At 41.5% G+C, this 12990-nt stretch overlaps 1 protein-coding gene across 3 annotated transcripts in view; it reads right to left on the reverse strand.

The window, feature by feature from the left end:
* The window catches only part of LOC139411336 (anoctamin 1, calcium activated chloride channel a), a 40038-nt gene that overhangs the window by 13065 nt on the left and 13983 nt on the right, over positions 1-12990 (reverse strand). For all 3 annotated transcript variants that reach the window (XM_071157585.1, XM_071157584.1, XM_071157586.1), the window contains exons 6-14: positions 10544-10598; positions 10089-10140; positions 9856-9911; positions 9728-9769; positions 6487-6551; positions 6175-6309; positions 4407-4567; positions 2483-2565; positions 945-1016 (exon numbers count right to left, since the gene is read on the reverse strand). In XM_071157585.1, the coding sequence (XP_071013686.1) occupies positions 945-1016; positions 2483-2565; positions 4407-4567; positions 6175-6309; positions 6487-6551; positions 9728-9769; positions 9856-9911; positions 10089-10140; positions 10544-10598 (721 nt within the window). The remainder of the gene's footprint in view (positions 1-944; positions 1017-2482; positions 2566-4406; positions 4568-6174; positions 6310-6486; positions 6552-9727; positions 9770-9855; positions 9912-10088; positions 10141-10543; positions 10599-12990) is intronic.

The raw sequence follows: 12990 nt of genomic DNA on the forward strand, positions 1-12990 counted from the left end.
CTGATGCCGATCCAGCCAAGCACACATAATCTGAGCTCCTGGACACAAAACTGTGCAGTCAAACCGCATCTCAACGTGTCTAAAAAAAAAATAATAATACAAAAATAAATAAGAGGGTCAGCGACTTCAGACCGTGGTTCCAGATGAGCAAGGGAATGTAATGACCCCTTCGTGGTCTGATGAGAAAGGAGCTGACATGCACGAGCTGCAGTTCAGAGGAAGCCAGACATAAACAACCACCCTGGCATATGTTGACATCCAACATGTGCTAACTATTGTTGTGCAGCAATAAACAGACACAGTGAAGGTTGTTCAGCTTACTATAGACTGCAGAGCATCTAAGACTAATAAAATAGCTGATAGGAGTACCTGAGGGTGGTGTTATGGCTTGTGGACAACTCCAGGATACATTTTATTTTAGAGCCTAGGAGAAGACGAGACGTGCATGTGGAGACAGTGGCAGTAGAATTGAGGTCATCTATATAGGAGTCCAACTTTAGATTGGCATTCATCGGTGACATTGAATACAATTCTGGACTGTGACTACGTCGATAACTTATGGTGAAGTTCAAGAGAGAACAAAAAGTGGGAGGCGACAAACGACAAACCATGTGTTACGTAACAGTGCCTTTACTCATAGCGCATATGTGTTCGCGAATAGGAAATGTCGCCCAGAGACAAGAGAGAGGGGAGAAGCAGTCTGTGGTGCTTCCATTAGGTCCCAGTCCCCATCTCGGACACCATAAGTCAAGAGCACCAGCGCAACAGACACTTGATGCAGCAAAATAACAGAGAGAGAAACACTGAACACCATAAATAATCTTCAACAATTAATTTATTCTATGCATGGATGCATACATAGAATGAAATAAATAATGCAATAATATTTATGGTGTGTTTGACAGCCCACCAAGAGGCACATGAGTGATAGGGAAAAGGCCTACCTTGGGAGACATATCCTGTTTCTTCAGGGTCTTCTGCATGACTTGGATCTCATACTCAGCCCTATGGTGATCCTAGAGGGGACAGATGCACATTAATATACACGCTCGTCCAGCGGTATCACCTTAGCGGTATCACCTTAGCGGTATCACCTTAGCGGTATCAACACATTTTTACTCAAAACGGAGGAACTAACAGGTCAAATGGCGTTTTTACCAGTTGTCAAGAACATAGCAACACCCACACAAAAAAAAAACTCGGTCATCTGCTAAGTGTTTCAGCTCAGTGCGGTGGGGTACACCACCAACATTTCTAGCATACAAGAGGAAATGTGTGACAGAACAATGTTAGGAGTACAGTATCTGTAAGAGGGGATGCAGGCTTTCAAAAATGAGTTTGGCATTCATGCATTTGGAAATGTTTACTTCACCCTCATTTTGATAAGGACACCCTACTAGAATACCTTTACGGGTTCTATTCATTATCTTGCCAGTCTACTTAACAACCTTAGCCCATCTACCGGTAAACATAAAACAGTCATTGCAGTCATTTGATATTAAACAGAAACAAGCCCATAACTGTGCGAGCAGACAGAAACGGAGAAGGCTAAGCAAGTGTCTTTTAACCATCTCTGACATGCAAAGACCCGAGGGAGAACCGGGGCAGGCAGTCACGAAGCACAGTTTACCAGACACCCTGGTGGTAAGGCAGGTATGAGGGGAAACAACTGTCAACTCTGCTAACATCAGTAGGTGCTACCTAGTGACTCAACTTTTTTTTTTTTTAAGGACAGGGGATATTAAGAAGCACCTTAGTGAGAGAGCGAGACAAAAAGAGAGAGAACAGATATTCCTTCCATATCTAGACAAAAAGACACCTTCTTTACACTGCCTCTTCTTTATATTTAAAAAGGGGTGGGGCTAAAACGTGGTACATTACATTCCGTCTCAAGACCTAGTCGTTGTTGCGGTATTGTCTTGATCTTATCTCATATTTCTTGTGTTTTTATTTGTTATTTCATATCACTACACTGTTGGGAAATAGGCTCACAACTAAGCATGCCACTGTACTGTTTTACATCCGTTGTATCCTGTGGATGTGGTGAATAAACTTTGAAACTTGCAATGATGGCCAGATCGCCACTAAGCTACTCCCACCCCTCACCCCTCAAAGTGGCAAATAAGGGACTGTTTGAAAGGGGGTCATATAAACAATGCCTTATTTTTTATTTTTTTACAAGTAACATACCATGAATTCTGTCTGACATAGATAAGAATGTCAGAGTGAGGGAGAGTGATATAAACCTTGTCGGGGGGAAAGTTGGTTAGTATTGAGTAACAGCAGCTGTAGAGAAAGCTGCAAGAAAATTAAGTTAATAAATAAAATCAATTTCAAACCTTGTGTGCCTGCGTCAGGAACCACCATAATATAAAACATAAAAAACATGATTAAGAAAAAACATGATTAAATAATATCTCATTGTATTAGACGTGCATGTCCAAATTGGCCAAACAGGTCCAAAACAAAGGCATAGGCTCACCTCTTCCTCTTCAAAGCCAGTCAAATCCCAGATGTAATTGAGTCTCATTTGCCTTCTCTTCCAGTGCTCCATGAACATGGTAGCTGGGAAACAAAACACAACCCATCCTTAAAATCAGTCCCTCCAGGATTTTGCGATCAAAATTAGTTTTTGCAAAATCAACAATAGCCAGCATATTGTGCATAGTCTCGAAAACCAGACACTAGGCAACAGTGACCAGGGTCTGGCTTCAACGATGGACTCTTTTGGCATAGAGGAACTACATCTCTGCCTACATCACTACTCTATCCAGGGTGGGTCCTATTCAGACAGAATATTCGACCAACATATCACGAGGCAGACATGCCAGGACGTCGCGATTCAAACCAAAAGTTTGAAAGCAAAACCTTTGCAGTGGTTTTAGAAAGGTAATTGATGTAAAACTAGCCACTTGTGAAATGCACTCATTAAAAATAACCTCTGATCTCCATCTTGCTAGCTACTATTTTGTATTTTATTAAAGTGTACTGACGGACGTCGGCAATGTTGAAGTTCCTCTATGCCGGAGTATTCAACCTTTTCTTGCCCAGAGATCCCCTCCCAGGCAAACCGGAGGCCCAGGGACCCCCATCATACGTTAGCAAAAAATTATAATAATAATAATAATAATAATAATATGGCAAGGAGAAAAAAATTATCAATATATTAAAATGTATAGATTTGGTAGATAGTTATTCATTATTTTGATCTCCCAACATAATTGGAAGAGAAAGTGTAAACTAACATAGCCCATAAGCTAGAAAGGTAACTCGGAACTCCTAAGAGCAGCTGTTGAGACAAAGGTTAGCCATGGTTGGCAACAATGTATATCCAAGTCAAGAAAGCTTACCAGCAGCCACACTGCAGTCTATTCACAGATGATTTTTTAAAGTCTGTCAGATACTCCAGTTAGTGTAATTGGATCCAATGAGTGTTATTTGCTCAACATTAGGAGTTGAGAAATAAAGTTGACAACATTAGATATAAGATATTGTCCTATTTTCGACTATAGGTATGTAATTCAAAATTCCTTTATTCAGTTGGTGCTAGCAATACATTTGGAAAAAATGCGGATCCCTGCAGTACCCCCACGGACCCCTGGTTGAATGCCCCTGCTCTGCCAAAAGAGTCCAACATTGAAATCAGACCCTAGGTCTAGTTACTGCCTAAGGTTTGGTTTTCAAAACTATTATGCAAGGGCTTGCAAATTTGACCAATTACTGCACTATTACCACTTAAAACAGTCAACTCATTGCAGTAATGTGTCATTAAAACTGACCGATCACCGCATAACAAAGGGGACTCACAATTTCAACCAATCACGGCACATTTACTGCATAATATGGCTCAATCAAGCCACATGTCAAACTTTTTCCCTCAGCGTATGTGACAAATTGGACAAAATCATCGCATTTTGCAATGAACAGTATCAGACTTGCCACCATATTTTTTATAGCCACCCCTGCTTAATGACTACAGTACGAAAAAGAACCAGGGACCAGGGTTTATACTTTATAAATATAGTCAAAAAGATCAACATCTCTGAAACTCAAACAGGTCACGATCTTATCTCCTCCAAATATAGGAACCTACAATCCAAACCATTATCATTATTTTAACTCAAAAGGACTGTCTTCTAATGGCAACTGACACTGGTCTCCCGTGGCTCCTGCACTTCCTGGTCTCATAGACTAACATAGTAAATGGAAATCCGGGACACAAATTAGTATGACATGTTATGTTTGGTATGGTTACATAAGACAGATGGTTATTTAAGTCATAAACAAAAGTAGGGTGACTCTGAGACCAGGTTGCTCTGCAGGACTGCCTGGTCCTGTGGTCTGTAGCAGATGGCATTGTTTTATTGGCAGAAGATGAGGGAGAGAACACGGGAGGGACGGCTCACCCCAGAGGGCCATGAAGATGGAGAAGAAGACGGTGGCCGGGTTGTCAAAAAGATGGCTGGCCCTGGCCGTGCCGCATGCAGTCTTCAGCTTCCAGTAGCTGCAAGCGCGGTCACACAGTGGGCACATGGTGATGTTGTTTCTCGGATCACAAATCTCCATGCTGCGTGTGGGAAAAGAACATTAGTGGAAAGCCTCAGTAAAAAGAGGTCTAACCAGAATGGTCAGCATAAACTAAATGACCAGTTTGAGAGGCTATAGAGTCCAAAAGCAACCAGGAATGAAAGAATGTAAAAAAAAAAAAAAAAAGACTAAACCTTGCATGCACCAGTTCCCGCAAAAGGTTGGTATTTATCAAATGTTGAACTTGATGGGAAAGTGTGGGTATCTCCACGCAAATCTCGTACGCACAACTTCTAGTGGTTGATCAACTGTATTGCAAGCAAACACTGTCATTTTGGGAAATGGAGGTGGTGGTTGATGAACAGTAATTCTAGTAGGCTAATAAAAACATAGGTCTAGTGATAAAACAGGTGCATTTGCCATTGGTAAGAAGATGGCATAGCAGCATTTATTTACTGATACACAACAATTATTAGGCTACCATTCCATCGCTCATTTAATAGCCAACCATGCTCGAAAGTAAATAGACCGGTAGCCTATGACAGTATGGGTAGGCTACAGAATTGCTGTGCAATAGGAGCGCAACACAATGGCCTGTTTAAATCTCAGAGCCGATACCAAGGTAGGAGACAGAAACACAATCATGTACTGATGAACAAAACATTGAACGGCAATTCGTATTTTGATTAGAAGTGTTGGCTGTAGGCAGCATTTACTTTTAAACTGTTCAATAGACAATCAATCTTGTAGATTGTGCGGCCAGTGTTTGGCTCTAGGTATAGGCAGCATGAATTGTTTTTGTTTAAAAAAAAAGAAACTACTTCAAAAACATTCTGCCCACACCTTTACAGAAATGTGATCAACTTTGCCATTGCTCTCTCTTTTATAAACTGTCATGGTCCAGATTCAACATCTCCAAATCATACAGCAAATTAGGGTGTTGTTTTTTTTTTTTACCATAAAAGGTGAATAGAGGGCGTTTTCTAGGCGGGGTTGTAACGCTCGTTAACGAGCGCAGAAATACAGTATGGGTCTGAGTTATCAATGAAAACGTGTATATGTTGCACGCAAATCCTAGAATGTCCACAGACGCCAGAATCTAGTGAGAAATGTATGCATGGTTGACATACGAGGCTGCTGGAGAGCTACCGTACTGCAGGTTTAGCCCGAATCTAGCACACCTGATTCTAATAGTTTGCTGGTTGATTAAGCTGAATCAGGTTTGTTACAACTGGGGTTGGAGCAAAAACCTACAGGAGGATACGTGATCAGAAAGTGGGTCTGCCGCCCAATCGTTCTGCTCTAGGTAGACTGTGTGGTGACAAGGTCCACATGAGCATTGGTTTATGGCCAAGGTGACATACTGTCCTAACTGGCAGAGTCCCTTCACTCAGACCAACAGACTGTTAGAAGGCGCTACACAGGTAGGGTCGCTTATAGATACATACAGGGGAGAGAGAAAACCCACCAAGAACGCACAGACTCAAAATGAAAAGCAAATAACAAAATCACAGCATGTCTGTACAGTACTGTGTTCAGCAGCTCTTGGGTTATTGATAAACCATCACTTGTTCTTCCATGCCGTTAGAAATCGAACCATGCAAGTGTAGTTGTGGATTTAACTGTAGTTGTAAGATGCCATTGTACCTGGGAATGTCATTGTCCACAGTGGCACAACCGTACAGGAACACTATGACCCCCACTATGGCAGCAGGGATCAGCATCTGGGTGTAAACCCCCAGCCAGGCAAAGTACAGGCCAATCTTCTCCCCAAAGTACTTCCTGCAGGAGAGGAAGGAAAGCAGCACTGAGTACATACGTCAGGAATCAGTTCAGATATGGTGATTAACTCAAGCCGAGACAATGATATAATACTTTGTCTTTTTGATTGCTACAATACAGTATAGCATATAGTCTCTGCATTATCATGTCTTAGAGTTTAGAGCAGGATTCTCTCACCTGATTAACCCAATTGGTTGGTACTTGTAGAAGACACTGTAGCTTGCCCATTCTTCATACAAGATCTGATGAGACAATAACAGGTAAAACAACATCTTAAATTAAACAATACTTAGAGGCAAAACCATGATGGAAGACTACATTTAATATATCTTCTTATCTCATTATAGAACAGAGGAAAAGTCAGTTTGGCCTCATAAATGATTGAAATCCATCATGCAAATTATTCATTTAAACAATGCTGACAGGAAAAGGTAAGTCCCATTACAAAGCCCTTATGAAATATTGCATAGCCCGTTACTAGTCACAGCTATGCTGTGATCTCAATTGTAACGATGTGCGCTGAGAGTCGGGAAGCAAGTTCAGAGACTGAGTGTTTTAATCAAATAAACAGGACATAATACAAAAACAAGAAACACAGACATGAAACAGAAACAATGACGCCTGGGGAAGGAACCAAAGGGAGTGACATGTATAGGGAAGGTATTCAGGGAAGTGATGGAGTCCAGGTGAGTCTGATGACATGCAGGTGCGCATAACGATGGTGACAGGTGTGCGCCATAACGAGCAGCCTGGTGACCTAGAGGCCGGAGAGGGAGCACACGTGACATCACAATGCTATATTTGCTGCCTGAGTTTTGCCAAAGAAATCAGTGCCATTAAGGCCCAGGGGTCAGTTGCATAAAACCCCTTAAGTTTTTTTTCCCCTGATCTTTTCCCTTCTAGTTTCCTTAACTTGAATCAGGTGCAGAACACATTTTAAGGTGAATTCCCCCTTAAATTAAGTAAAAAAGTTAAAGGTGCCTATGAAGCCCCTTAACTGCTTCCTTCAGTGTGGATATCAATGTAAACAGCATTTGTGAAGGTGAATGTTGCATTTATCTGCCCTGGTTACAATAGGAGAACATCAACCTGCTAAGCTACCTAGCTAAACAATGGAAGATGCACAATCCATAGCTATACAGCTAGTAGAAACGAATAGAAACAATTTGAGAAAGAAGTTACTACAAGAAATGTGGTTCATTATCTTCTGAAGCAATTTGGCTATCCTGTCTTGATTGTAGAAGTTCTATTTTGCTAGCTCACAAAATAAATGTCAGCTCTTTGATGAGATGTTCAGTCAGTGAATCAGCCCGTCTCCATGGTAACCAGATACTATTTCTGCAGTACATACCTTCAAACTACCACAAAACCCCCTTAACCTGTTAAACTCTGACCCCCTCTGGTGGCATTTTCTAAATTATGCATACTCTTGTATACTACCCTCATTACGTAGAAAGGTAAGAACTGTGGGATTCCGATAAAGGTGTCAGAAATATTGTTACTGGGCCTCCCTAGGGGACCTGGGTTCGATCCCGGGCTGTCACAACCGGTCGTGATCGGAAGTCCCATAGGGAGGCACACAATTGGCCCAGTGTCATCCGGGTTAGGGGAGGGTGTGACCGGGGGGGCTTTACTTGGCTCATCATGCTCTAGCGACTCCTTGTGGCGGGCCGGGAGCCTGACCTCGGTCGCCAGTTGAACAGTGTTTCCTCTGACACATTGGTGCAGCTGGCTTCCGGGTTAAGTGGGTGGGTGTTAAGAAGCTCAGTTTGGCGGGAGGACGCATGACTCGACCTTCGCCTCACAAGCCCGTTGGGTGAGTTATAGCGATGAGACAAAATTGGGGAGAGAAAAGGGGGTACATTTTTTAAAATAATAATAATAATAATAATGACTACTACAAAGCCCGAGATACTAGCTAGCTAACAAGACTACCTAGGTAGCTCACTCCCTCACAAGACTAGCCAAGTTATCTGCGTTGTTGCTGGCATGCGATTGGCTGTGGTCTTTGGGGTGGCACTCGGCCTGGGAGACAGGGCTGCCTGTCAGGCATCATTCAGGGCTTAAATACCCCACGAGCTCAGAAGCTCTTAGGTCAAGGTAAGGAACATTTAGCTTGCTAACGTTCTAACTTATAAACTGATCATGAGCGCCAAACACAAACGAAAGCATGATGTTAGCATGAAATGTACCATCCCTTAGTGTAGCAATCAATAAAAACGCATGCGCCGATCCACTGTGGATTCTGCCGCCCAGCCATACTGACAATCTATCATCATTACGTCCACTCCTATTTATAGAGTTTCTCGGGATCTCGACAAAACAACTTTTGTTATGTCGTGATCATGGGATAAATAAGTTGTGATCTCGATAACGAGGGAATTATTTTTATTCATATGTCCTCTCTGGACTTTCGTACTTAAGGGAAACACTTACGATGTTTTATGCAACTGGGCCCAGGATCAGCATGTAGGGACAGGGTGCTTGTGGTCTGTGTCGTCTGACATGTCAAGGTCATCCTCGAGCATCAAATGTTATTTAGATTACACTTATATTGCCCCTCGTTCCTAGAGTGTATCTGCATTAAATAATATAAGTGAATTTCACTGTTGGTCTCATGTTGCCTGTCATACATGAGGTTTCACTAATGAAGTGCCAGGGGTCATGCCATCAGAGCCTCACAAATATTATTTTTTTAATGAACACTGAACAGTAGTCCCAATGGCACAGCACCAAACAGAGCTTCGGTAGGTTACTATCCTCCAGCCAAATGGCCCCGTCTGTTCCCAAACAGAGCTCCCACTTTGCAAGACAAATTAGTGATGCTTGTGACTCATCATAGACCAGTCTAGCGTAACAGAACACACGACTGGAAAAACAACAAACCATGGAACAACTCATAACGACATAGCCTCTGAAATGTAATCATGCCGTCATCTCAAGGACATAAGTCATTTCTGTGACAGAGCACTCAATTTGCTCTGTGCATGGACTACACCAGATGGGTGGGGAAAAAAATACCACTGCCATATCGCAGCTTGGGAATTGAGTATTTCTCTGAGGCTTTAGATTTTCTTTGCTCTGGGCTTAAATCGCTTAGATTCGACCAGACTCGTTGTCGTACAATGCTTGAGGATGGTGAAAAGGGATTAAGCCTGTTGCCGTGGTGACACTTTCAATACATACAGTATAATTATTATCTAAGCCAAAGGGGGCTTTTCCTCTCCAGCGTTGCTGACGGCTTGTGTTTAGAAAGCGTTTTGAATTCTGTGCTTTAACCTTTTCGATATGCTCCGACGCCAGCGACAAGACTTTCCTGTCCTTTCCTGGTTTATGATAATCGCTAACAGCGACACAAATAATGGATGTGTTTGTGGTTTCATTGATTGCTTATTGACCAATGATTTGCTCGCCTCACCTTTCTGTCATTGGCCTCCGCCCCCATGCCGTCAACATCCCCCTGCAAGGCAAGTAATGACAGAATTATATCTGGTCACAGAGTGCCTGGCTTCGCATGGGTATTGATATGTGTGGTAATATACTCACATCGTGAAGAGGGTACGCAGCAGTGTAAACACCGTTGCCAAGGAGACTGGTGATTCCTGTAAACGTCATTTTCAAGAGATCAAATTTACTATCAAGCAGAAGGCACACAATAGCAATCATGTTCTACCACAGCATACTACATGTAGTGCAGTCTAGAAAGATAAGACAGATGTCATTTACACCCCTAAAGGATCCAAATTCATTGTAATATCCTTAAGAGATAGGGGACTTACCCATGGTGTATTTGGCTTTCGTGCATCTTGTACGTTTCAACACTTCATATACCTAAATGGGTAAAAACATGAAAATAAATACAAAAATACTTCTGCAATGTATGAAGATGATCTCAGGTGAGAATCCCATCCAAATAGGGCAGAAACCGTGTCTTGTGCCATGAATTTGTTAAGAAATGGACCTCAGCTCCTGGCCATTAATGAACAACTCTAAATGCATTGATGGACAAGTTGTTTTCAAACTTCACAGCAATCTTCCAAAAGTCATTTTAGCTCAGTAGTGATGTTTCTGTTGAGCAGTAAAGTTCTACACCATCTCCACTGCGAGCAACATACGCTGACTGAGAAAGAATCCAATGAAAAGTAAATTACATTAGCAAAATCATACATTTACTTGTGGTGCGAAGGGCTTTTCATTGACTTGCCCATCATTCAAGCAGATCTATAGTACTTACTATTGAGGCCCTGGTTTTGCTGTCGAAGAAAGACGCTCTGTCTGAGAGATCAAACCTGTTAATACAGAGGAGCCTTCTGTCAGCAGTTTATTTAACAGAGCCATGTACTCAACCAGGAGAAAAAATGTTAGTTTTCTAGGTACGTGGAGAGCAATGTTTTTTTGTGTGTGTGTGTGGCCAACATGTCACACACATTGTCATTATTTAGAGCAAACATACAATACAGGGTGGCTACAGGGATAATACCGGTTGCAACATGTCTTGGTAGCTAGTGTTAGTCAGACGCCTGGCCTACACAGTGTTCATTGAGAGTCAGGAGCTCAAAATAGCCTGTAACCTCTATGCCCACTCTCTTGAATAAAACCGAGCTTGTTGACTAGCCTCACTCAAAACACATTCAAATATTGTGCTTTTTACAATACATAATATTCTAAAATCCAAACGCAGATTAACTATTCCCGGAAAATCAGAGGATAAATCTCGGATTAAAAATAATATTGAATAGCAGTGTGGATGTCTTCCAAACAACATCTCGGTTCAGATTTTGTTTCTGTTGATTTTGTATCCGTTGGTTTTGTGCCTGGTGATTTTGGGCCTGTTGATTGCACCTCTACATTATTACTGTCAAGGCACAGTGGGGCCATTAGCCATGTCAAAAATGACAAAGAGCTCAAGACTGGTGAAGACTGCGGGGGTAGAAGAACCATTTCAATTCCATTTATTTCAGCTCAGCCAGATCACATTAAGGGGAAATGCACCTACTGAGATGAATAATTACAGGTAGCAGCCTGTATCATTCATACATAATCACATCTTCTACACATAAAGCATCCAGCTCACTAATTAAAATCTTTTAACATTAAAACCACTGGGCCTTGTGGGACCCCCCCCCCCTTCAAGCTAAATGAGCAGTCATTTTTACTGCAACACTAACAGTGTAATATATTTCATATATGCGATCGCCAAAAATGACAATTAGATTGTGCTTATGAAGGTCTAACGTAACAGAATACTCTTTATTTTATTTCAAATAACAATTGCTTTTTCATTAGATTATGTTACTGTAGGCTATACCGTATGTAAAGAAAATGACAAAATAAAAACACAAAAATGTAAGTGTTCAATCAATTTTATTAGTGGAGTGCCTTTGTTACAGCTATGAAACAGAAAGCATACAGTATGTCCATTGAACACGCTAACATCTTATTTTTTGTATAAATGAGCCACCCCCAAAAAAAATAAAAAATAATAATAACCCAACTACCAAGACAGCAAGACGCGCAGTCTAATGATGAAAACATCAGTAGCCTAAACATCATTATAAGCCCAAGTGTGCTTAATAAATAGTGAAAATCAGCACATAAGCAATAATGGCATTATAAGAAGTGTCGATATGACAGCAGCGAAAAAGAGTTAATTATTTATACGTTGGATACCATGTCAAATGTGTTTGCTACTTCGTTAGCAAAATCTGAAGTGATCCCGTGACATGTTTTATCCAAATAAAAGTATCCCATACAAGTCTGACCAGAAGCTCTCCATATACACGCTCTGTCCACCGACTGCTCCATGGACATACAGGATTAAAATGAACGCTTTCGGCTCAACAGACAGATCCCAGGCAGTGTCTCCTTACCCCGTAATGACATTTTGAGTTGATCATCGCCATGTAGCAAATGTCATCGGCTTGTTCTATCTAAATGGTGACATTCTTTCCGCTCTCCTGTCTCACTGTTACATTTCGTAATGGCAGGGGGGGGACCTACGCAGTGCCCACCATTCTGGCTTTGTTTGCTCTTAACTCTAGAAGGCGTAGGTTATTCAGGCTGAGGCTCAGAATCAGAACAATAATCATCAGAGATGTCATGATTAATTTCTTCCCGCCTCCGAGTTGTTTTCAATCGGCTCTTGCAGCGTCGCTAACGCAACATGTGCATCCATTCATCTTGGTCGTCTTGCCATTGTAAATTACGCACGCTCTCACTGTGTGCCCACCCCCAATTATTATTATTATATATTTTTTAAATGGCATGTCCTCATAAAACTGGTTATAACTCCAGTTCTGTTTGTCCTATTGAGATTCTAACAACGGCAGTGTGTTATATATACTTATTTATGAATAAGTCAAGGACTGAGGCGGCAAAACTTTAAAAATGGCAGAGTAATAATTGTTTTAAACTCATGAGCAGTCAGAATGACTGCTTTAGCGGTTATAGTGTTAAAAACGCCACAACCAGTACTGTAATAATTTCAATAGCTATACTCTTGCATTGTACCCATGTCTTGAATTGCAAATACATTTCTTTCCTATCGCATTACAAACACTTCAGGCCGCTTTGAATTTCTCACATGCATGGTACTGGAAGTAGACCCATTAACCTTTGAGCTCTGCATCCTTGATCCCTTGTCAGAACGTGCTTAATGTTCAATGATGAGCCTAAACCCCT

Source organism: Oncorhynchus clarkii, chromosome 6, assembly GCF_045791955.1.
Source record: "Oncorhynchus clarkii lewisi isolate Uvic-CL-2024 chromosome 6, UVic_Ocla_1.0, whole genome shotgun sequence".
Classification (NCBI taxonomy): Eukaryota; Metazoa; Chordata; class Actinopteri; order Salmoniformes; family Salmonidae; genus Oncorhynchus; species Oncorhynchus clarkii.